General features: G+C 40.2%; 2 protein-coding genes across 2 annotated transcripts; one reads left to right on the forward strand and one right to left on the reverse strand.

Annotated features, from left to right (window-relative positions):
- Positions 1–541: 541 nt before the first annotated feature.
- On the forward strand, positions 542–15,257 carry LOC107041588 (autophagy-related protein 2 homolog B). The gene is made up of 5 exons (XM_015262199.1): positions 542–993; positions 3,733–4,045; positions 7,159–12,184; positions 13,047–13,476; positions 14,204–15,257. The coding sequence occupies exons 1-5, from the start codon at positions 820–822 to the stop codon at positions 14,441–14,443; spliced, it is 6,183 nt and encodes a 2,060-aa protein (XP_015117685.1). The 5' UTR covers positions 542–819; the 3' UTR covers positions 14,444–15,257.
- Positions 15,258–23,031: 7,774 nt separating this feature from the next.
- Positions 23,032–25,278, reverse strand: LOC107041590 (protein distal antenna). The gene has a single exon (XM_015262201.1). The coding sequence runs from the start codon at positions 24,619–24,621 to the stop codon at positions 23,413–23,415; it is 1,209 nt and encodes a 402-aa protein (XP_015117687.1). The 5' UTR covers positions 24,622–25,278; the 3' UTR covers positions 23,032–23,412.
- Positions 25,279–26,077: the final 799 nt, after the last annotated feature.

Consider the following 26,077-nt stretch of genomic DNA (forward strand, 5'->3'; position numbering starts at 1 on the left):
TAATCCGCATTTTGAAATGGAAATCACGTTTTTTTTTCCATCCATATAGATGAAACTATTTTGTTTTATTCATGTCCGTCACAAATTGGAAATTAGTTATGACTGTCATTATGCAACTATATAGATGGTTTGACAACAATTTGGTTGCAAATGATTTGTGACAATCATTTGTAGTTGGAAAATTTGTGCGTCACATGACCGTTATTTTTTGGTCGTATGACCGTCACAACTTGTCAAGAAAAAATGACAGTCATTTTTCATCTATATAGATGAAACTTTATTTTTTTCTCGGTCAATTNGACCGTTATTTTTTGGTCGTATGACGCGATCTAAAAAATGACGGTCATTTTGCCTCTCTACTCTCGACGAAAAATTGACAAGTTACATGTTGGCACGAGCACAGAAATAAGGCTGTAGATTGTTTCCACCACAAGTAGCCCCGAAGATTGCCGAAGGGAACTGTTCCTCCGGCACAAGTAGACATCTTCACATCAGTGTTTGTGTTTGACTCCCCGAGCAGTGGGGGAACGTGAAAAAAACATTAAACAGCTGAAACACCCGTTACTGCCTGCAATTTGAGTCGTCACTGATTTCGATTTCCTTTCGTATCATTGCACATATATATTATGTTTCGAATTATTGAATCGAGCGAGACACGTGTCGATGATGTGAGAAATTCGGGGCTGAGTTTTGTTTAGACGGAAATAATGGAGGAATGAGGTTAATTGTGGACGGATGAGAGGAATTAAATATTCAAGAATTCAACGGGCTATCGGACAAAGGATAACGATTGGTAATTGATGTGTTAGGGGTGTAAACATGTCTTGGCTCTTTTGTTTTCCGTGGCCAGAGGGAATCAAGAAGAGGGCATGCAGGTATCTGTTGCAGAGGTATCTTGGACAATTTTTGGAGGAAAAGCTGACGCTTGATCAGTTGACTGTTGATTTGTATAATGGCACGGGGAGAGTTACCAATGTCAGCCTTGATGTTCAGGTAATTCGTGATTTTTTTAGTTCTGACAATTGCATTATTCCAAACAGTCCTGTTAATTCATCGTTATTTGAGGGAAAGGATAATTAACCTAATTTAATGTTTAGAGTGTTAGGTTTTGGAAGAATTAATTTATTCTGGTGGAATAATATATAATTATTGTGAAGGAGGACTTTGGATTTATGATGACGATGACAACTGGCTAATTCATGTTTTTTTAGGCGCAAAAAAAACTTTTTATTTGGGGTGGAAGAAGGCAGTAGTTGAAATATCGGGTTTTTCTGGTTTAATTATTTTTTTTATTCACGGTTGTGGGGTTTATTGGGGAGGGGAACGTGGATTTATTGATGAAGATGATAATTTATTTGTTGGTGAATTTTTTAGAAGCAAAACCATTTTTTATTCGAGTTTAGAGAACTTAAAAGTTAACATATTTCATTTGTTCTTACTAATGATTATTTTGGTGATGAGGATGACAACTTGCTTGTTTACAATTTTTTTTAGACCGAAAAACAATTGTTTAATTGAGATAAAATAATTTAACAGTTGAAAGATGGAATTTTTTGCATTTTTAATTTTTCAAAGTGATGTTCATGATGCTTATTATGTATAAAATTATCAGTTTATTGGTGAAAATGGCATTTTAGTGATTTGTGATTTTTTTTAGACGCAGAAACTATTTTTATTTGCATTAAAAGAAGGTGACAGATGAAATACTACAGTTCTTATCGTTACTTAATTTTTTCCTGCATGTTTGTGGCGTTAGTTATGGGTGGAAACATGGGTTTATTGATGAAAATGATGATTTGTTCATTCGCGAATTTTTTTTAGATGCAAAAACAATTTTTATTCGAGTTTAGACAATTTAAAAGTCAACATATTGCATTTTTTCTTGCTAATGATTATTTTGGGGGATCAGGATGACAACTTGTTTGTTTACCATTTTTTTTAGAAGAAAAAGTCATTTTTTAATTGAGATAAAATAAGTTAACAGTTGAAATATGGAATTTTTTGCGTTTTTAATTTTTGAAAGTGATTGTCATGATGCTTATCATGTTTTAAATTATCAATTTATTGGTGAAAACGACATTTTATTGATTTGGGAATTTTTTTTGACGCAGAAACAATTTTTTCTTCAAACTAAAACGGGTTAACAGTTGAACTATTGCAGTTTTTATTGTCAACTAATTTTTTTCTGCATATTTGATTAAAATTTAATTTTCATTTCAATTACAACATGGATTTATTGATGCCAATGGTGATTTATTCATCTGTGGTTTTTTTGAGAGGCTAAAATAATTCTTTTATGAGCTGAAACAATTTAACAGTCGAAATATCACATTTTTTTGCATTAATCATTTTTTAAAATTAATGTTAATGGTGCTTATGATGCATAAAAACATCGGTTTATTTATGACAATGACATTTAATTGATTTACGATTTTTTTTTTTTTATAAAAGAGGAATTTTTCGTTCGAACTAAAATCACTGAAAGCACTAAAAAGATTGACGTTTGAATTTTTCTTCATGAATCAATTTTCATCATTCAAATCCAACATCAATTTATTAATGACAATGACATTTCATTTATTTACGATTTTTTTAAAATACAACAGTACTTTTTTCTTTGAGCTAGAACCATTAGAAAAATTGCGATTTCTAATTTTTCTTCATGAGTTCATTTTTTTTTTCATTAATATTCAACATCAATTTATCGATGCCTTTAATGATTTATGCACTCGGTATTTTGTCTTTCTCCGAAAACCATTTTTTCATTCAGGATAATTAATTTCTAATACAATTTTTTTAGCTACAAAAGTACATTTTTATTTGAGCTAAAACCCTTTAAAAAATTGAAATTTGAATTTTTCTTCGTAAATAAATTTTTTCTCATTAATATTCAACATCAATTTATCGCTGACTTCAATGATTCACCCTTTGTAATTTTTTCTTTCCCCGAAAACAATTTTCGATTCACCATAATTAATTTCCAATCCAATTTTTTTAGCTACAAAAGTAAATTTTTATTTGAGCTAAAACCATTAGAAAAATTGAAATTGGAATTTTTCGTCATAAACCATTTTTTTCATTAACAATCAACATCAATTTATCGATGACTTCAATGATTTATCCCTAATTTTTTCTTTCCCCGAAACCAATTTTTCATTCACAATAATTAATTTCCAATCCAATTTTTTTAGTTACAAAAGCTAATTTTTATTTGAGCTAAAACCATTAGAAAAATCGAAATGGGAATTTTTCTTCATAAACCATTTTTTTCATTAACAATCAACATCAATTTATCGATGACTTCAATGATTTATCCCTAATTTTTTCTTTCCCCGAAACCAATTTTTCATTCACAATAATTAATTTCCAATCCAATTTTTTTAGTTACAAAAGCTAATTTTTATTTGAGCTAAAACCATTAGAAAAATCGAAATGGGAATTTTTCTTCATAAACCTTTTTTTTCATTAACAATCAACATCAATTTACCGATGAATTCAATGATTTATCCCTAATTTTTTCTTTCCCCGAAACCAATTTTTCATTCACAATAATTAACTTCCAATGCCTGAAAAGCTATTGTCGCTCCTTCAATAACGTGGTCACTCCACATGATCACATCGCATATGGGTTTCCCTCGAACAACAATGATTATTGCATATTAGATTTTTTAACTCGCCCATTACGAAATTACCATACAAAAGAACGGCTGAACTTTCACTTCTATTGTCCAGGCACTCAACGAAATGGGCGAGCAGCACCACTTGCCCCTGGAGTTCGTCGACGGTTTCATATCGGAGATGTCCCTCAGCATACCCTGGTCAGCGCTGCTCAGCGAGGCCAGCTACGTCGAGGTCAAGGGTCTCAAGCTCACTGTTCAGCCTCGCCAGAGGACAGAGACTGGCACCTCCATGTTCGAGTCGATGTGGAGTTCCATGACATCCAGCATGCAGCTGGCGCAGGAGTGCCTACAGCAGGATGCCAGCAATGCGGGAAATGCACAGCCACTTGAAGGAGTGGAGTTGTTCGCGCAGACTATAGACTCAAGTAAATTTCTCCACAAATTCAAGAATTATTTTGAGTCAATTAATACCGTCAATGTCCCAGGAACTGCCACCGTCCGGATTGCTGTCACCCTCAGCGATTTTTCTACTTCGTATTTCTTTTTTATTTTTAAATTCCATTTTCATTTCAATTCAGTAACGAAGTGGTAAAACCAGGGATTGCCAAATTTGTAATATTTTATTACGGTTAAATATTGCAGACATCAATTGGATAACATCACTCTTAAAATTTTTTGAGTACCTAAATATCATCAATCCAAATATTCAAATTTGCAACTATTTTATCAACCAATAATCGAGGTAGGAAGATTTATGATTACTTGTGTACACGGAAATCCTCTTTCAAGAAATTTGAATTACTCATTTAGTAGGAAATTTACAGTTTCATATTAACAAATTTTAAATATATCATTATTCGTAAAAAATCAGATTATTAGTATTATATTAATTGAAAAATTGAATCAACACATTTTAAACCTTCAGTAATGTAAGGATCAAATCATTGTAATATTACAGAAATTTAATATTGATGGGGATCCCAGGGTAAAACGTACAAGTCAATTTTGACTATCGACCAGTTTTCAATGAACATCTCGGAATCTAAGGGAGATAGCAAAATTTTGGTTATCACCTTTTTTGTAGAGCCGATTGAGAGCTACAACAAATGTAATTATGAAAATTTCGCTATCTCCCTTAGATTTGGAAATATTTCTCAAAAACTCAACTGGGAGATGAGGCGACTTAAATCGTTTTACCACTTCGCTACTGAATTACGAATATTAAGGGATGGCCATTGATATTACATTTCTTCAATATTGCAAGGATTTCCGGCTTACATTGATGAAGGTTTAAATATACTCATCAAAATTTAAAAAATAGTATTGTATTTATAATTTTAAATTTTCGATTGATGATGAATTAAATATTTGAGAACATGGAACTGTAAATTTACCATTAAATAAATGATTCTAATTTCTTAAAAGGGGATTTTGGATTAAATAATCGTCAATATTTCTGCCTAAATTATTGATTAATAAAATAGCTCAGAATTTGAATATTTAAATTGATGATTACTTGAATAATTAAAAAATTTGATAGAGATGTGAACTAATTGACGGCATCAATATTGAATGGTAATTATGATTTATGGATGATATGGCTATCCCTCTAAACATTCACAATTAAATTTGGCGATTTGTTTTGAATCTTTTCTTTATTTAAGGGGATATTACAATGAGTTTTAAAAATCGCGGGCTATTGGGGTGAGATTTTTTATAAATTGAAGATCGATTATAGGTGTCTAAAAACGAGATATAGGCCGCGAATTTAGAAACTCATAGCAGTCTCTCTCTTAGAAAAAAGTGTAGGCATGAAATATCATGAAATTTTCATTTTTCAATAACACTTTTTTTATTTAACGGAAAAAATAGAGTGATTTCAAATTCCATGCGATTGATTTTGCAAAACGTCAGTTCTAAATAATAAAAAAGAGTATTAATTATCTACTTGGCACATTGATTTGATGGATTATAAAAAAAATATAATTATTTCAACTCTATTGAAGACACAAAAAGGTTCTAATGGCATTAACTGGGACATTGATGGTATTTTCCAATTTTATTTCAATATTTCATGAATTAATGGAAATTATTAATTTTAAATTGAATTTATCTGATTTTAAGGTTCCAAATACTATTTTATTTGGCATCGCTGGTGACTTTAAAATGCCAAATGGTTCGAATAGTAATTGAAATTGAATTCTGCTCAGCTCTGGTGGTAGAATAGGATGAGATGATATAAAAATATACGAAATTTAAGTAAAAGTTCATTATCGATATTAAATAATGAAATAGCATTTTTTTTTGCAAAGTTCTATTAACTATTTCAAATAGAATTCTTCTGAGTCAAAATTAACAAATCGTATTTTATTTGCTATGTTTGACGATTTCAAAATACCAATTGAATATTCCAAACCTGGCGGAGATGATGAAATTATTGTAGAAATTTCAGATCAAATTTGTGAGAAATATCTGAGAATCTGAGGAGGATGGCAAAATTAAATTTTAGTGGGTAAATAGAATTTATTCATTCGTATTTCTAAAACTTACACGAGATTTCAATGAAATTTGTTGATCTTTTTCAAATAAAAAATGGCATTATTTCCAAAACTTTTCATTAACTACTTCAAATAGAATTCTTCTAAGTCAAAATTAAAAAATTGAATTTTATTTGTTGGTTTTCGTGACTCAACAAAATTCGTGATAACAAAATTATGATAAAATTAAATTTTTCTCTATCAATTAGATTTATAGATATTAACAAAAACTGATGTTCAACAATTGATCATCGAGTTCAATTTAAAAAAAGGTTCTTCAAAAATACCTAAGGTTCTAAGTGAAAGGGCAAAAATTATATTTAGGATTTTCATAATTTGTTTATTCGTGTTTCGTAAACTTGCACGAAATTTGAATCAAATTTCCTTATGTATGTCATAACCGAATGTCAATTTACGGATTCAAAATTTGAAAATCGTATAACATTTCTGTCGTCCATTGGTAAATTACGATGTGATTTTTTTCGAAAAAAATTTCTTTGCTAAAACTCGTCCGCAAATTGATGGGAAAAATTCATTTATTCTACTTTACCAATTTACCACAGATTTCTCATTTTTTCACGACTCCAAAATACCAATTACTCATAAATATTTCAAACCCAGCAGACGGCGAAATTATTCTAAAAATCTCATGAAAAAAATGTCACAGATAATGCTAAAAAACTGATCAATAATCAATAACGATCAATAATTGATTCGTCAATTTTCCATAAAATACCCACGAGTCCCTAGAAGATTGCGAAATTCTCATCCATATTTTCTCAAGCCCTCGTTTCGCTCTCCAGTCTTCTCAAAAAATGTTTCCATCTCCCCTAGATTCCAAAAAACCTATCAAAAAAAAATCTGAGAAGTCGAATTGATTCATCCCATTTAATAAGGCCACGCCCAGAGCTCAGCACCCCAAAAATCAGATGAAAAACAATTAAAAAATACTCACTTGAACCGACAATTCAATCCAACTAAGCAGTATCAATGATTTCCAGTACTCTCCCGAGTAAAAGTGAGATTTCTGGATACTGTGATACGCCTGGAGCACGTGCCCCTGGACTCCACAACGGGAGTAGCCATAGAAATGTGTATAAGAAACCTAGAATATTCCGACGAGGCAGGTTCAGACCCCTCGACCCTGACCCTTGAGCCGAACCAGCCCTCAAAAGGCTACATAGTCTCCGCGTTCACGACAAAGCGCTTCTACCTGGAAGGCGTGACCTTCCACATAGACGAGTTCCCCTCGCGCGCGCGTACCTTCTCACGAAGCGTAATGACGATGTCCCGAGGCTCAACGCCGGACTCTAAAGCCTCCGAAGGCAATTTTTCATCCGCACAAATTTCGCCGTCAATGCACACGCCCCCCGAGAAGAGCCTAATAACGACTTTATCCCAATCGAACCCGATAATCTGTGCAAAGCTGACGGGAAGACAGGAAATCCGACTGAAATTGAAGCAGGGAGAGGGTGTGTCGGGCCCTAAAGTGGAGCTTGAGGTGACCTTGGGGTCCTTCATCTCGTTCCTAAGCCCCCGACAGGTCCACGTCCTCCTAGAGCTCTGCCACGGTCTCGCGTCCCCCGACCTAGAGGACATGTCTAACGTAGCCCCGCGTCCTTGCGTGGAGAAGCCAATGGCAGGTGCTGACTTCTCCCGAGTGGAGCGTGAACTCATGCACCAGCTGAATCCGCCCCCGGGTGTGAGGTCCACAGACCTCAGGAACACCCAGGGCTGGTCCACAGCGTGCCTAGACGACTCAGACAACGAGGAGGAGTTTCTTCCCATGAAACTCCCAGGCATGACTGACTCCATCTCCACTAACGCGGTCAGCATGGACGACAGCATGACGAGCACCGCCAGCTCCAAGAGCTCAGTGAACGTCTCGAGACCCCACAAGCATAGGCCAAGCGTCGAAACAGACCCCAGTGCAGAGACCTCTCAGTTTCACATTCGAATTTCGTCGATAGCTGTCGTAGCCCTCCACGAGGACATCCTGACCCTGGGGATTGAGTCCCGGGGGCTGACGTGCGCCAGTATCGAGCAGATGCGGAAGACCTCTGAGGACTTCTTCGATACCCTGGGGATCTTCGCTGCTGACTATGGTAACAAGAACTTCGAGAAGGCTTCGAAGATGTTTCTGGACGCGTGTAAGCTGAGCCACATAAGGATGCTGGCAGCTCCGCTGGTGATCGAGGGCTCCGAGAGGACGACGGCCCAGGCCTCCGCCATCACCGGATCCCTCAGCCTAGCGAGCTTGGAGCTGATAGAATGCCTGATAGACTCCAACAAATCCCAAGAAGCTCAGAACATCGAGTTCATAGAACTCTTGGCCTTCACGAGAGCTGCCGAGCCCCAGGGGTTCTCCAACACCACAGACTTCAGGATGAGGTTCAAGTACTCGGAGAAGGCTGTGCGTCACGCCCAGATGACAAAATTCACGCATCCCAGAACGGAAATCGAGATTATGTTGGAGCCCTGTCGATCTGAGTTAGACGTGACGATCGTCGACAGGATATCAGCTATGCTGAATCCCCAGCAGATCTGCGTGAGCAATCCCCCGACGAGTGGACGGGACATGTGGAACCAGCAGACGATGTTCTACCAGGCGGTTGAGAGCCCCATAACCTCGGACTCGCGAGTGGACGTGAGAGTGTCATCCCTGAAGATGACGATCAAACTGAGATTCCCAGTGCCCGATCTACGACCCCTCCACGACATGAGCAGGGCCCCCTGGTGGACCAGATCCGTTCGTCCGGACTTCGTAACCATGACCCTGAGCAACGCACAGGTTCACACCTCGATGGACAGCAAGAGTCACCACCTGACGAGGCACGAGATCCAGTGCAAAGACCTGTTGATCACGTACACGGAAGTCGACTCAGACATACCGATTGAGATTGGGAGGAGTCAGGTCGACGAGAAGACAGACGGATCTCTGCAGCAGAGCGAGAGCCAGTTCGGCTGGCCCAGAATAGTGATAACGATCTTCCCGCAGCACCTGGGGGGGCCCTTGGAGGACAGCTCGGAGGAGGAGCCTAACTCAAGCCTCGACGAGGCGCTCAATCCCCCCAGGCATCAGCCCTCGCCCTTCAGCTCGAAACGAGTCATCCACGAGTCTGACACCCCCCACACTGAGTCCCACTCCTACAACAAAGAGGAGCAAGAACGACGGGAAGGGGAGGAGCTCGTCATCCCTGGGAACCGTCAGGAGATGCTGGAGTTCATAGAGGAGGGAACCCACGGCTCCAAACTCCAGATCGAGATCACGCTGCCCTGTCTGTCGGTTCAAATCCCGTCTAAGCACCTCTACGAGCAGCTCTACAACAGGATCAACACGGACCTCTTCCTCTGGGAGCCCTCGGCTCCTCGGCCCGCCTGCCAGCCCGAACCCACCATCGGCCTCGACCTGGCCTCCACCCTGTTCCAGGAGTCCATTTACCCCAAGTTCAGCATGTGCAAGAGCGGAATCCACTGCGACTCGGACGCGGACTCCGACGAGGACGGGGTCTTCCACTCCGCCGAGAAGAGCTTTCAGAGTGTCAGCAAACCACCCAAGAGCGGCCAGACGAAGATGTCCCTGACGCTGAGCATCCCCCAGGGCTTGCTGAGCATGTACACCCCAGTGCGCGACGGTTCGTCCAACGTGATACCGGGTCAGCAGGGGGAGCTGATCCTCCGGGTGGACGACGCAACCGTTTTCTGCGTGAACTCGTACAAGGGAGACTCCAACCTCGGCTACGTGTGCACCCTGGTGAAGACAGTGGGCCTGAACCACTGCAGCTTGATAACGATCCCCTCCCAGACGCCTCCCCTACGGTCCATCAACAGCGTGACCCCTCGGCACTGCCAGCCCTCCATCTACCGGAGCAGGGATGGCCAAGAGGTGACGTCGGAGAAGGACATGCTGACGGTTGCTGTGAGAATCCAGGCTGCGCACCAGACCCACCACATAAAGACCTTCAGGGTGGCCGTCGGCATCAGGAATGCGACCTTGCGACACCGAATATGCGCCTCCCAGACGTCCTGGTTCTCACAGTTCATGGACTGCCTGGACGTCGTCGATCATCCCGTCGCGGGGTACTCGCCGCCAGGTGTTCTGATCGAGCTGCACCTCCATCTGTGGAACTGCGCGGTTGATTACAGACCGGTTTACCTGCCCCTGAGGGCCATGCTGACCCTCGGCAGCTTCAGCGTGTCCTCCAACATCGCAGCGAAGACCAAAACGTCAACCCTGAGGTTCATCGCTGAAGACATTGCGCTGTTCATCTCGGAGAAGCTTGGTAACAACGTCGACCTGAGGCGGGACTACGTCTGCGTGATGGACCTGGGTCTCTTCGAGCTGTCGCTGAGGCTGAACGAGAAGATGTGCGGAGGGGGGCCGAGGGTGGACCTGCGAGCCAGCAACAACGTCCTCCACATCAGGACCTGCGCGGACTCTGGGAGAGCTTTAACCCAACTGCTGACTTACTTCGCGAATGACGGGGATCTGGCACCGAATACGGTGTCAACGGACAGCATCGCGGTTCCCTCCTCGGGGGATGAGGAGAGCCTCCTGGGGGACGAGAGCATCAACACGCTGAGCAAGAGTCAGGAGGAGCGCGTCAACAGCCTGATGGAGGAGGCCATGGAGGACACGGTGAGGGGGAACTCCTCGGGGACCCTCGAGAGGAAGGAGCCGAGGGCCGAGCCCAGAGTGGAGGTCTTCTTCTTCCCGGATGAGTCACACCCAGTGCCGATATCCTCGTCGGAGATGAGTGGCAACGCCGACAGCTGTGCGATCGGCCTCAAGCACTCGGACTCGGACCCCGACGAGGACTTCTGCATTCTGGGGGAGGAGGCTGGTGCCGGCATCATGCCCAGGCACGGGGTGCCCGAGGTGCGGTGGCTGTCGCAGGACTACATCAAAGTCGTTGACAATCACTTCTCGATCCCCCTGGGGAAGACGGATCTGCTGAAGGCCCCCAAGAACTTTCCCCCTGCGATCCTGAGGTACACCCTCTGCGAGATGACGCTCGTCTGGCATATGTACGGGGGCAAGGACTTCGGGAAGCCCCAGCCCCTGGTGAAGAAACACGTGACGATTGACGAGTCCCTTCACAAGGAGGGATTCGCCGTTGGCCGGAGCAAGTCAGCTGTTGTGGGCTTCAGCAAGATGTCGCCTAATGAGATCAGGTTTGGCTCCGCTCCGAATTCCCCGAGGAAGGTCAAGCCTCACGCCGGCGACTGGTGGACCCTGGGCGGCCCTGGACGACAGCACGATGTGCTCATGGAGTTGCAGCTCAACAAGGTTCGGTTTCAGCATGAGTCGTACCCGGAGAACACCGCTGAGGCCTCCAGGCAGGTCCTCCTCGTCAGTGAGATCGAAATCCGGGACAGGCTGGCTTCCTCTCACATCAACAAGTTCTTGTATCAGTACAGTAGCGAAGCCAGGCCTAGGCAGACGCACGCCAATATGGTCGCGTTGAAGGCGGTGCACGTCAGGCCTGATCCCAAGTTGAATGCGCAGGAGTGCTGTCTCAAGTTGAGTGTTCTACCACTTCGGTTGAATATTGATCAGGACAGCTTGCTGTTTCTCATCAATTTTTTTACGGAACTCGCGGGCACTCCGAAGACTGCTCAGGAAAGCTCAAATGGCCCGACGAATACTACGTCGTCTCCGGGGTCGAAGCAGGGGACGCCGACACATCATCCACCGGTGATGAGTGTTAATGATGGCGAGGGGGAGGGGGTGGTCGAGCCTGAGGCTGTGAGTGAGGGCGATGGTCTGGATCATAATCTCATGATTCTGCTGGAGGACGAGTTGACGATTAAGGAGAGCAAGCAGAAGGTGAAGGCGACGAGTGCCGGACCGGAGGACTCGCAGCCCATTTATTTTAGGAGTGTTATCTTCGCGCCCGAGGTGCTGGTCAGGCTCGATTATCATGGGAAGAGGGTCGACTTGACGCATGGACCCATGGCCGGGTTGCTCATGGGGCTGGGGCAGCTCAACTGCTCAGAGCTCAGGCTGAAGAGGCTGACTTACAGGTAAGAGGGCAGAGAAGGAGCTTATGCTCCTAGTTTAGTTTTCTTTCTTTTCTCTGTTTCGGTATATAAATTCCCTTCTTTAACCCATTGCCACGGACGAGGCGTCCCACTCCTATGCCTTGCGTGAGACTGTGGTAGTTTGGATGGCGGTAGCAGAGCCGTACGCTCGGCGCCTCTCGAATATTAATAGGAGCATAAGACGAATTTTTTTTTTAATCGTTATTTTACAACTCTGGGTTTCATGTGAATTGAAAACTAGAGTTGAAAACCAGAGCTTATAACAACGATCTCAGACAAGATATGAATGTTTTTTTTTACTCAAATGAAAGAGCGGCTCGAGAAATGGCGTGCTGATGCCTCTAAAGATGGTTTTGAACCAGGGGAGACTCCTAGACCCCATTGTCCTCCTACACAATGTTGTCACAACTCTGCTTTTCAAATGAAAACAGACATCATCTTTAGAGACATTTGTCATGTTTAGAGACATCAGCACGCCATTTCTCGAGCCGCTCTTTCATTTGAGCCCAAAAAACATTCATATCTTGTCTGACATCTCTGCTACAAACTCTGGTCTTCAACTCTGGTTTCAATTGAAATCAGAGTTGAAAACCAGAGTTTATAACAGCAATGTTAGACAAAATATGAATGTTTTTTTTTGCTCAAATGAAAGAGCGGCTCGAGAAATGGCGTGCTGATGCCTCTAAAGATGGTTTTGAACCAGGGGAGACTCCTAGACCCCAATGTTCTATACATTCTCAGGCCTAATAATGCAGGACTGTCGATAGTATTCGGAATGATGTTTATCAGAAAAATAATTAATGTCGCCCTTTGTTGGAAATGTTGAAATTACTCAATGTTGCAGGCATGGGCTCCTGGGGTTTGAGAAGTTGATGGCGTACTTGCTGTCCGAGTGGCTGCAGGACATCAAGAAGAACCAGTTACCCAGTTTGTTGGGGGGAGTGGGGCCCATGCACTCGCTGGTGCAGCTCTTCCAGGGGATCAGGGATCTGTTCTGGATGCCCATCGAGCAGTACCAGAAGGACGGGAGGATTGTGAGGGGTCTCCAGAGGGGGGCCAACAGCTTTACCACATCGACGGCCATGGCCGCCCTGGAGCTGACGTCCAGGTTGGTTCATGCTATTCAAAGCACTGCCGAAACTGCTTATGACATGGTCAGCCCTGGACCCAGTGTCAGGAGGAAGAGTAAAGGACAGAAGGGGAGGAGAAAGCGGTATAGTCAGCCGCTGGATATCAGGGAGGGCATGGCCAATGCTTATATGCTAGTCAAAGAGGTAATCGATAGATTTATCATGAAATTTCATTGTTAATTACTATACGATAAATATTTTTGAATGCAGAAATCGATAAAAGAAATAAGAGAAGAATTTGTACATCAAGAAGAATTTTGCTTTGTTCATTTTGGGTTTATCTCATGAATGCTTGGATTTAGAACAAAATGTTGTAAGATATTTTTTGTCGGAAATTTGATTCTACACAAAAAAGTTCTTGTGATAATTTCTCATAAAATCACTCGATACTGAAGTATAAGACCAAAATGAGCTGAAAAAAACTGAAAAATTTCGTAGAATTTTTTATTTTTATTTTGGATTTATCTCATGAATTCTTGGATTTAGAGCAAAATGTTATAAAACATTTTTTGTAGGAAATTTTATTATACACAAAAAGTTTTTATGACAATTTTTTCTAAAATCACTTTGTACTGAGATAGAAGCTCAAAATTAGATGAAAAAAACTGAAAAATTTCGTAGAATTTTTTATTTTTATTTTCGACTTATTTCAAGAATGCTTGGATATAGAGCAAAATGGTATAAGATATTTTTCTAGGAAATTTAAGTCACTACAAAAAAGTTCTTATGACAATTTCTATTAAAACCCGTCTATACTGAGGTATAAGGCAAAAATTAAATGAAGGAACCAGAAAAGTTCGGTTTGAATAATTTTCCCAAGATCTAAAAAACAGCAAAAATAATTTCAATGGAGAAAATTATTTTTTCCCAGGGATTGGGTGAAACAGCCAATCAATTGGTGCGTGTAGCAAGTGAGGAGCACGAGCAGAAGGGTGTCTCAGGAGCTGTTGGTGGTGTACTGAGGCAAATTCCCCCGACAGTAGTTAAACCGATAATCCTAGCCACTGAGGCGACAAGCAATGTCCTCGGTGGTATGAAATCACAGTTGGTGCCAGACGCCAGACGCGAGGCAGCTCAGAAGTGGCGACAGGATCCTCGGGACGTCAATTAGGGCGAGCAACCGATTTTTTTTTATTTAGATACAACAAAACTATTTGATTGATGATAAAATACGATCTTAGTGCACTTGTGGGGGAAATTTAATTGAAAAACCCAGAGATTTCGCTGAGAAAATAAATTGTATTCGTTTTTCGACAGATATTTGATGTGGAAATATCAGTGTATTTTCAGTTTTACGTTTATGATTCCAACTCTTGAGGTTTTTTGAAGTTTCAACTATAATTTTTTCGAGGATCATTAAAAACGAGAACATGAAGGAAGTTTATACACAATATTTGAACAAAAGAAAATTTTCTTGAGATGCTAAATGCTTCTTCTCCCCCATTTTTCATAATTGAGGTGAAAACATTAATAATCAGGGTAAACAGGCCAAAATCTTGAACTTCATTAAAGGATTTAAAATCGATGAAGCAGCTAAATGAATTGAATTTCTTGCTGTAATGTTGATATTTCGAAAAACAACTTCATCGCATGATTATACATAAGTGTTATTATTTACAATGATAATAATACGTGCAGGTTTCATTTTATTATTTATAGAATATTCAATAAGATGTGAAATCGTCCAGGTATGGGGCCTGTTCACCCCATATTTAAAGAACAATTTCAAGAATTTATACGTTTTTGAATTTTCTAACGTTGAATTTTCAAATAAAAAAAGCACCTGCCTGAAATGGACTCGTTATGATATATAAATTAATAATTGCAACTCAACAATCAGTTGGTTTTGGCCTTCAGAATGTTAAGGGGAGACTACTATGAGTTTTAAAAGTCGTGGGTTATTGGAGTGAGACTTTTCATACGTTGAAGATTGATTTTATAGATGTAAAAATGAATAATTAGTGCAAAAAAATTTTTTTTTATTGTTCCTTTGCCTGAAAACGCTTAAAATGCTAAAAACAGTCCAGGGCCTCCAATTTTTGAGTTACAAAAGAATTTTCTTTTCAAAATTTTCGGAAAAATGTGTGGAACAAGAATTACGAGCCGGATTTTTGGAATTCGACTCCAACACAGCTGATTTCGTTTTTTTTTTTTTTTTTTTTTTTTTTTTTTTTTTTTTTTTTTTATTTTTTTTTTTTTTTTTTTTTTTTTTTTTTTTTTTTTTTTTTTTNAAAAAAATTCACCATTTGTGTAAAAAAATACATCTTCAACGTATGAAACGTCTCACTCCAATAATCCATGACTTTTAAAATTCATAGTAGTCTCTCCTTAAGGAATTCCTGAGGAGCAATCATGAAAATTTTTTATAATTTTTTCTTCAAAAAACGAAAAACTTTTTCGGGGATGAATCTTTCTTTAATTTAATCTACCAAATATCTGTCAAAAATCGTCAAAACCGAATTGGATTCACCTAAAATTCTTGAGCGAATGTCGTAGTTTTTCCATTGAATTTATTTCACAGAACTGATCATTTGAATCGCGCAAAGGCTGGGATGTTCTCACACACGATTTAACTCAACGTCAATTTTCTTTTTTAACCGAGCTGGGAGATGATAGATTTAACGGGAATATCCAACGAGTTCGATTTTCGCGTAAATGCCATAACATAGTTATTTCATTAATTATTGAGTTAAGTATCAGTGGTGCGTGTGAAGGACTCATTCACCACGAACTTCGGTAGAAGTTGCAGTGATCAGATATTTGGAATACGTTGAATGATGAAGATATACTTTATATTTATAGAATTTAAATGACAATGAATGATACAACTGTAATGTATATATTATCCTCACTCGTAAGTATTTTTGTTCTAACGATGTTTTTTATCAGTGATATATATGTAATGAGACAAATTTTTTATTAATAAACATTGTATGCGGAATTCAATAGTCATAAATACTGAGGGGAGTCGGGGGTGGGTTGGGGATGTGCCAAGGGCTGTAATTTTTTTCGTGATATGAGTAATTTATTTTTATTTCATTTTTATTTATTTATTCACCTATCTCACAGGGGAGGACTCCCTATGAGAGATTAGGTTCGATACATTCAGTGGAAATACAGAAAAAAAATAATATAGGGGAGTGGCGCAAAATGAAACAGCCAAAAAAAATTTTTTCATCCATTTTTTTTGTGATTTTTTTTATTCTAGGGAGTACTGATGAGAATAATAATTTTCTATTCAGTAAAATGGAAAATTACTGAGAAGTTTTGATGGGCGAAGATTTAGTCAATGGATTATTCGATTGAAATTCAGCATCATATTTTCCTTTTTCCCCCTCTGGGTCTCCCCCTGGGTCTTGTTCTGGACTTTGTATTTTGCTGTTTCATTTTGTTTTTTTTATCAATCAGTCGACAATGTGGAAAAAATACTGAAATTATCGATGGCCCATTTAAAGTAGCTCTACCCTTACGGTAAATTCAAAGATTATTGAAAACTGCAAAAAAAATGCAGAAAACACGATTAGATTCGGAATTCTAATATTTTTCTCAGTTTAATTATCGTTCAGGTTTTTCAAAGAAGAAATGTTTAAAAATCACGATTTAACCCAGTCTCTTGTGTGAAAATCAATATTTCCATTGTAATCAGAGATTAAAATCTGAATGTTTTTTTTGTCATTCCGGCCGTGAGGCTGCGCTCCGCTCCGCGTCCGTGAATCTCTGCCTACGGCCGTCATAACAAAAAATACTGTTCGTCATACGGTAAAAAAAAACTTTTCTAGCTCATATGATTGCAGCCCTCGCCTTCGGCTCGGGCTACAAACTCATATTCGCCAGAAAAGTTTTTTTCGGCCTAGTGACGAAATATACTATTCATTAGGTGTGAAAAAATCAATAATTTTTTCGACACCTCATAAAAAATTCATTTTTGTTGTCCTGAACCTGGGGTTTCTGAAATTTTACAAGAGGTGCCTAAATTGATTAAACAATATGTGAAAGAAGTTTCATAAAATTGGCTGCATTTTTCGAGTGTCCTACTTCCTCGCTTGAACATCGCTATCCGGCATATTTCAGATTTTTTTGAGACTTTTTTTCAATTTATTGTAATATAATTGATCAATTAATTTGTAAATAGTTGAAAAAGAGCAATTTGGAGATCTTTATCTTGAATTTACACCTAATTCGACCTGAATTATTCATTGAAACAAGAGAAAAAATAGAATGAAATATTGGTGCTTCGAAGGTATCGACAAACATAACAAGCAAAACCATATTTGAAAAATTTGAGCCAAAGAAATTCCATTTGAAGTCATTTCCGTTCCCAACTCATGAATTTCTCCAAAGTAAATATCATTTCGACAGTTCGATCGAGAAAAAAAACCTTTAAAAAATTACGATTTCCTTCGATTTCCACAAAAAACTCCCTCCAAATATTTTCGAATCTCCCATTGGACAGTGGCGTCCTCTCCCCCTCCCCTTTCCGCCAATTTCGCCCGCAAGATGGCGTCACAAGTCCCATCCAGTCCATATCGAAACTATGGCAACGTTTATTTACCGTCGAGCTGTTACCCCGCGCGATATACAGTCGAAACCTCCCAACTCCTTCATAACCCTCAGCAAGTCACTCTCGCCCTCACAAAACCCTTCACCCCCGAAACCCAAAACAAAACAATAAAGTTCAACGACAATCAACAATGCAGACCATCGAAGAGGACTCAAAACACTCGCACGAGGACTTCGAATGCGAGGAGCAGCGGCAGGAGCCCGCGGAATGTCCCCCGAAGTTCGGACATCAGTACAAAAACCTCGAGGACGTGGGGAAGGTCCTCGGCCTCATACGGTTATCCTGGCCGGAAGTCCAACTGGAGGACGAGAGGCTCGCGGCTCTGCCACCCAGTTATCGAACAACAACCGAGAAGGAAAAACTTTTACTCTGGTACGCGGAAAACTTCCGCAAACAATTCCACACCATCTGCACGGACCGCCGGCCCCTTCTCCTTGCCTGCGACAACGAGTGCGGCATCCAGGTACCCCCACTCAACGTTTTCAGGGTGATTAATGAGGGCGATTGAACTTGAACTCGTTGAGATTGGAAGACGTGATTCGAAGGGGACTACACTGAGAGAAAAACGACAAAGTTCTCAAACAAGTCTTGCTGGTGCCAAGAAAATAGTTTTTTGAAAATCATCAAAAAAGGATTTTTTGGGCCAAACATGCAGAGAGTGCGTCGGAAGGAAAAATTTTTGTCGCGAAAATAAATTTGGTAGTTCAAAAAAAATTGCATTCTAGCACTAGTCCTTCGTTATTCGATGCTCCCATACGTATTTTGCTCCCGAAAAATCTTTGTTTTATGCGAAACAGGGGTGACACGTCTAAATATTACGGTAAAAAATATCATGCGTCAAAATATCACAAAAAAATATTATTGACAAAAATATCACAAAAAAATATTATTGACAAAAATATCACAGGCCAAAAATATCACAAATCAAAAATATCACGTGATAAATTATCACGCGTTAGAATATTACGCGTTCGGATTACATTTATATTTGCACATCTGTTACCGTAAGAAATCAATATATTTATTTAATATTCTGATTGGATGTACTGGAAGTTAATACTGTATACTGGATAGTTCCTCTTTTTCGTATCTTCTGAAAATATATATTTTTTTACATTGTTTATTTCTCATTACCACGTTTTGGGCGGGTGATATTTTGTCGCTTGATATTTAGACATGTAACCAGCAATCTTGTAACTTAGGAATAAAATATTTATTGATAAATTTTCCTCTGTGAGATATTTTCATCCTGAAAAGGCACCGGCTGGTGTGAACTATCCGCCTCTTGAGCCAAATATTTCGTTGTCGTCGAAAGCAGAACAGTCATTCATTTTTGAGACTTTCAAATTTGAACCAAACAAATTCTTTTTTGGCAATTTTCAACTAGCGATTTTGTTGGCCCAAACAAGACTTGTTTGACGTTTTTGTTTTTTTCTCAGTGTATCGTATTTTTGGAGGTCGGGATTTTCTCGGGAATGAGGGAGCTGAGGGAATATGAGAGATTTTTTTTGTGGTAATTCTTCTTCTAATCCTCGTGGGTTTATCCCCTCAGGGCGGCTGGAGCAAGTGCCATTTGTGGGGAATTGACTTTTCAACAAAAAGATTTGTTTTTATTTCGACATTTAATAAAACAAGGATATTTCAATTTTCTTTTTAAAAGAAGGGTATCTCAAAATTCATGTGAAAGCTTGTTGTTCACATCCATTTCTAATGATTTCAGTAGCGAAGTGGTAAAACGGTTTAAGTCGACTCATCTCGCAGTTGAGTTTTTGAGGAATATTTCCGAATCTAAAAATTTGTTTTTGTCATTTTTGGATTATCTTGGAAGTGAGTGGGTCTAGGGGGAAATGTCAAGAAATAGTTTTTGAAGGTAAGAAAATTTCCTATAAAAAAGGTTCTGTGACTTTTTGGTGTACAATCCGTTATTGATGGGATAATTAACATTAAATGAGATGAAGAAGTTTGGGAAACGAAAATGATGAAGAATGAGTTTTTCTAATTTTGGGAATAGCTCGTTAATCTGTGCATTTAGGATAAAGTGTCAAAAGACATTTTTTGTAAATGAGGGAATTTCCTACAAAAAATTATGAGTGACAATGTCTGCTAAATTCGATAATCGTCGAGATAATTACGATTAAACATAATTGAGATGTTCAGGAGACAATTCCAAGAATTGAGTTTTGCTAATTATACAAAGATTTCATCAACAGGTAGTTCTAATGAAAAATACTAAAGATTTTTATTGAGTGTGAAATTTCCCACAGAATTGTCTCTTGAAATGTCACTAAATCGATAAGTGACCAGACAATAACTTTAAAAGATGGAGAAGTTTGAACACAAATAAAAAATAAAAAACTGATTTTGTTAATTATGGAAATATCTTTTTCACGAGCGGATATAGGTGAAAAAATCAGATCACATTTATGTAGAGTATGAAATTCCCCAACGAAATCGACAAACACAGCCCAATAAACCCCCAGAGAAACAAAGTATTGAAAAAAAAATTATGCTATAAAACCAATTAAGACGTTCAGGAGACAATTTTAAAGATTAAGTTTTGCTAATTATTCAAATATTTCCACAACAGGTAGTTCTAAAGATTTTGATCGAGACTGAAATCTATAGAATTGTCTATTGACCTCTTTCACCTAAAATCAATAATTAGCCAAATAACTAAAAAAGATGAAGTTAAAACAAAAAAATAAAAAACTGATTTTGCTGTTTATGCAAGTATCTTCTTCACGAGTGGATAAAGGTGAAAAAGCCAGAAGGCATTCTTGTAGAGAGTTAAATTCCCAAATTAAATCAATAGCCCAATAGTCCCCCGAACCCCCCAGAGAAACAAAAGGGTATATTGAAAAAAACGAGAAAACCAATGTTTGAATTTCGATTTTTAATACCTCATTATCGATAAATATTCAATTAAATAATCTTCAATGACTTTCACATTGTACAAAGGCATATTCGTATAAAAAAATGGTAGTTGAAACGAAAAGAAAAATCAAACGATCGAAAAAAAAAAAAATTCTCCAATTTCTGTTCCCCTGTTTCTTCAATAAATCCTGGAGCAAAAAACTAAACATAACGAAATAATCGAGGATTCACAGGAATGTTTGAAAATAGCATAATATCATTGAGACTCAATCCTTTTAATTTTTCATTAACACACGATAAATTTAACTGCAATTCATGAAAATTTCATCTATTACACTCAAACTCTGAAACATTCCCACTAATTCATTTTTTCCTTTCTAAATAATAAAAATAAACTTCACTATACATTTATCCATACATGCCTTTATATGTAACTACAGTATGTTATGCGCATCGTTTTGTCATTTTAAATTACCTAACTTGATCATAAACCACTTGTATCTCTCACAATGAATTTAACGAGCGCAGTCATGTATTATGTACAAGCCATTCACCCTGGCCATCTATCATCGCTTTGGTTTTAATATCAATTATAAATTATATGTATTCATTTAAACTCTTAAATTTTCGCTCTACACCGGAGTCTCGTGCCCCCGTTATTTTCACCCCGAGCCTTCATTAAACTAAAAAGAAAAAAATTATTTTACATAATTGATTTAAATTCTCATAATTGCATTTTGAGACTCGATTAATAATCGGGTGACACGAGTAACCAGAGTATAAAATAATCTCGACGTCAATACTCACTTTGATACAGTTATATTAAACTTTGTTTTATCTAAAAATTTTCAAAGCCCATCACACGAACGCTCGATACATTATTTACACAAAATATTATCTTGCGAACAACAATTTACATTTTAGGTAGAAGTAATTCGGCGTTTAAGCGTTGAATGACGTCGAGGGTCAAATTTTTCTTTATTACTTATGACGTTTATGATTAATTAATTACATTGGTTTGATTTTCTTTTTGTCTAGAAATTCGTATCGACGAATATAAGACCGAGCACGCTGCCATATCCGCAGCTACACACGTGGCTGGGCTGCGCCAAATTCGTCAGCGATCATCTTGCCTACGAGCCGCTCAGCAAACCCTTGGCACTGGTGAGTGACCCATTGGGGAGTTTTAATTATCTCGAGGGGGGATTTTATGTTTTTTTGGCTCTGGGTTGGGATGCAGATTTTTTTGTTCTGGGATAACTTCGGATGTAGTGGGCTAGGGGCAGTGACGAGTGCTTTTTTGTGGAGAATTTTATAAAATATAAATTGAGGTGACACTTTTTGAAAAATTCGATAGGTTTTGAAGGATTTTATAAATTGTGCAAGTGAATATTTTCGTTTTTTTGGAGGAGTTTGTGAATATTTCGGAAATGAGTGAGTTTAGAAAAAAATGTTGAATAGGTTTTTTGGAGAGAATTTTATGAACTACAAAAAGTTCTTGTGACTTTTTTCCGAAAATTCAATGGTTTTCGAAATATTTGCAAAACACTCTGAGTGGAATTTTTCATTTTTCGTTGGAAATGAAAAAAAGCATGTAGACTAGTTTGAAAATAGTCCGAGCGCGAATGGGTTTAGAAAAAAATGTTGAATAGTTTTTTTGTAGAGAATTTTATGAGCCACAAAAAGTTCCTGTCACATTTTTTTGAAAATTCAATAGTTTTTGAAATATTTGCAAAACAGTCTGAGTGAAATTTTTCATTTTTTGTTGGAAATGAAAAAAAGTATCTAGACTAGTTTGCAAATATTCCGAAAACGACTGGGTTCAGAAAAAAATGTCACACAACTTTTTTGTACAGAATTTCATAAGTTACAAAAAGTTTCTGTGACATTTTTTTGAAAATCCAATAATTCTCCAAATATTTGCAAAACAGTCTGCGTGAAATTTTCAAATTTTTCTAGAAGATGAAAAAATCGTCCGAACTTGCAAATATTTCAACAGGTGAGTTTATAAAAAACCATTAACCCTTTTTTTGAAGAATTTCATAATCTAAAATCCTACTCATGTCATTTCCCCTAAAACCCATTCAGTAGCGAAGCGGTAAACCGGGTTAAGTCGATTTTGACTTTTCGTCAGTTTTTGGACGGATATCTCGGAACCTAACAGAGATAGCGAAATTTTGCCCATAACCTTTTTTATAACACTTAATTGCATCTCCAAAAAAGGTTATAACAAAAAATTTTCTATCTCTTTTAGATTCCGAGATATTCGTCAAAAACTGGCCAATAATCAAAATCGACTTAACCCGGTTTACCGCTTCGCTACTGCATTCAAAGCCCCGAGAAATTCCCAAAACAAAACATTAAAAAATGCTCCCTAAAATTTTCAAAAACCTCCCACCTCCAAAATTCCCAAAAAAACCAAAACCCGCGATATCCCCACAAATCTCAAAAAAAAACTTCCCAAAATCCGAAACTATCCTTTGAAGCCCTCCATTCCCTGCAATCCCCTGCACTCCCCTCCAAAACCTGCTGATATGACCCATTGAGCCTCGACTCACCCCAAGCCCTCGAAAAATGCTCACCAGTGCCTCCTCTCCCCCCCGAAATTTGGTATAACAATCCTATGTACAGCCCCTCCCACCGTCTTACTTCCTACTCTGTTTCGCGGTCGTAGACTTCTTCCTGCACGCCTTAAGATTATCAATAAGATACTTGAACTGAATGATCTGCACCCTGGTGACAGCGGGTTCGCTGCACTTCTCCAGCCACTGTACAAACTTCTCCCCATGCTCAATGGCCTCCTCACTGCTAATTCCCGCCTCCCTCTCCCCGCTCTCCTCCCCCTCGATAAAATGCTTGACATTCTCATTATTATTATTACACAAAACATTATCAAGAAGAGCCCTCGTCTTGCTCGGTGATTTTTTGGCGACAGGGGTGGCAAGTGGTGCACCAGGATAATTGAACTGCTTGTACCACTGCCAGAACCACGAGCCATCGTGATGATTATTACTGAGATTGAAAGCAGCTGATTGTTGGCCGAGCAGCTGTTGCTGCTGCGTCAGCCACATCCAAAGTGCCTCATCGGCCTTTTTGTTGTGATGATTCGGCTGGATCTCCCTCTTCTCCCTCGTCCCCGAGTCGCTGGTCTTCCTCGGTGAAGCAGGTACTGGTGTCTGTGGTGCCTCAGCAGCCGGTGGAAGGCTCTTCCTCGAGGACTTGACCGCCTCCATCTGCGCGGGGGCAACTGCCGATGTACTGTGCCTCTTGCCCCCGTTGCTCTTGGTGTACTGAAGGCCATTCTCGACGAGTCCCACTGCACTGCTGTGCGGCACCATCGGCATACTCAGGAGGCCCTTCGCCAGGGGGCTCCCACCCCCCGACAACAGTCCCAACTGCTGCAGCAGTAGTGCACTGTTCTCCGGTCTCATTCCCGCCATACTCGTCATCAAACTCGTGACGTAATCAATTCGCGATGTCTCGCTCATTCGCGCGTCGTTCTCCGAATTTTCGCTTATGTAGGATGAGCCCGCGGTCGTATCGACCTTTGCCCTCTTCACGCAGGGCCCTTCCTCCTCGCTCGAGTGATTGGCGTGGGCCATCGTCAGGTTTGTCCCTGAGGAGGACGCCGGTGAGTGCGCCTCACTGTCTGGGGTAGATGAATTTCTCGCCATTCCGCGAATTTTTTGCTCGGATTTGCACCAGCCTCGAAGGGTTGACTCCGGTACACCTATGTCACGGGCCACTGACGCTTTACTCTCACCCTCGTGCACACGCTGAATCGCTTCCATCTTCTCCGATGCCGAGAGCGCACGCAGGGGACGCTTCCCCGGACGCGCTGATTCACCTCGCATTTTTGAGTTTTTTTTTTTTCGAGATGTACAAATGGGTTTAGCGTGCTTGTTTATTGGGGGATTCGAGGACGGGGGCCGCGGGAATGGCACATGCGCGAGAGTAATAAAGAGTTTTTTTATGAATGAAACAACCTCCCACTACTGCGGGGGGAGGGGGCACCGGCTGCGCGGGAAAATTATTCCGTCTTCACTGTGGATTTTATTCGGGTGTTGAGAGATGTTTGAAATTCTCGGCGACTGGTGAAATTCAAACGTTTCACTGATTAACTATCACTCGACACTGATAAGATTGTCAATTTCACTTGGTTCATTATTTTTTTTTTCGTCTCACTGCTTTTGGTTGACGAGAAATAATAAATGAGGAATTATCTTTGGCACTGGTGATCACCGGAGTCTCAATGGTATCGCACACTGGCATTCACTTAACTTGAGTTTAAATATCCACAGTGGATTAAAATCCCATCGAGCGTCACTCAACAAACACCGAGAATATTCCCTCGCAGTATTTGTAAACAGGCAAGAGTTGTATATTTTTCGGTGTTGGCGCGAGGGTATATTGGCCCCGCGGTTGTTCGACCTCGACTGAAGACTCCAACAGCTCCCTTCGCACACGTTTCGGCACGTAAACGTGTTCTACCCCCACCATCGAATTATTTTTCACTGCCCCCCTCCCCCCACAACCCTCGGCTGTCGCACTCAGCCGCCTTCCCCTCTGCGCCCCCCGCCCCTCCGCCGCCCGTCACCCCCCTTACGCTCGGGTGTATCGGCAAATCACTCGTCCAATCGCCTTATCCCCCCCCGCGCCCTCCTCGACCCTCTGTTCCATCCGCTTTATTTCGGAATTGCACGTGAAATGTTGAAGACACACAACTTGCGCCCTTGCGGTTCTCAGGCGATGGAAATTTTTTTTTCGCCGATTTTTCCGCGAATTTAATTCGACGAATTGGTGTTTTTTTTTTTCAAATGCTTTTCGCGTTTATTATTTGAGTTCTGTTATTTTATTTTTTTTCTCTTTGTTTTTTTTGTTTTTTTTTTTCGTACGTAAATGCGAGATTATACCCTCGCGCGGCGAATCGCGACGCTCAACTGTGGCCGAGGGACGCCAGCTTTCCGCGGACTCGCGACGCCGTTCGCCGCCTCAATCCCAACGACACGGCGGGGGGTGGGGGGTGTTGAGGGGGCGGAGGCGGGAAGGGGGGAGGGGTTCTCTTCTCTTGTCGTCGTCATCGACTCGAGTTCTCGGTCTCTCTCGTGTTCCCTCGTTTGATGGCTCTCGTGCGTCCGAACCGGCCTTACCCCACCCCCTCTTGAACGACTCCCCCTGGGCTCTCTGGCCTACGTGTTTATTCTCCCTCTCTGTCGTTTCCCGTCGCGTTCTGACCCCTCGTTTGTGCAACGCCGTCGACTCGAATCCATCTCCCCTAGAGCCCCCCCCCCCCCCCCCCCCCCCCCCCCC

The sequence above is a fragment of the Diachasma alloeum genome, unplaced genomic scaffold (genome assembly GCF_001412515.2).
Source record: "Diachasma alloeum isolate Michigan unplaced genomic scaffold, Dall2.0 Dall_scaffold_00368, whole genome shotgun sequence".
Lineage (NCBI taxonomy): Eukaryota > Metazoa > Arthropoda > Insecta > Hymenoptera > Braconidae > Diachasma > Diachasma alloeum.

Coding starts and splice junctions, on each gene's coding strand:
- LOC107041588 (XM_015262199.1), top strand. CDS start 820: ATGTCTTGGCTCTTTTGTTTTCCGTGGCCAGAGGGAATCAAGAAGAGG. Junction 4,046..7,158: donor CGCGCAGACTATAGACTCAA/GTAAATTTCTCC, acceptor AATGATTTCCAG/TACTCTCCCGAGTAAAAGTG. Junction 12,185..13,046: donor CTGAAGAGGCTGACTTACAG/GTAAGAGGGCAG, acceptor TCAATGTTGCAG/GCATGGGCTCCTGGGGTTTG.
- LOC107041590 (XM_015262201.1), bottom strand. CDS start 24,621: ATGCGAGGTGAATCAGCGCGTCCGGGGAAGCGTCCCCTGCGTGCGCTC.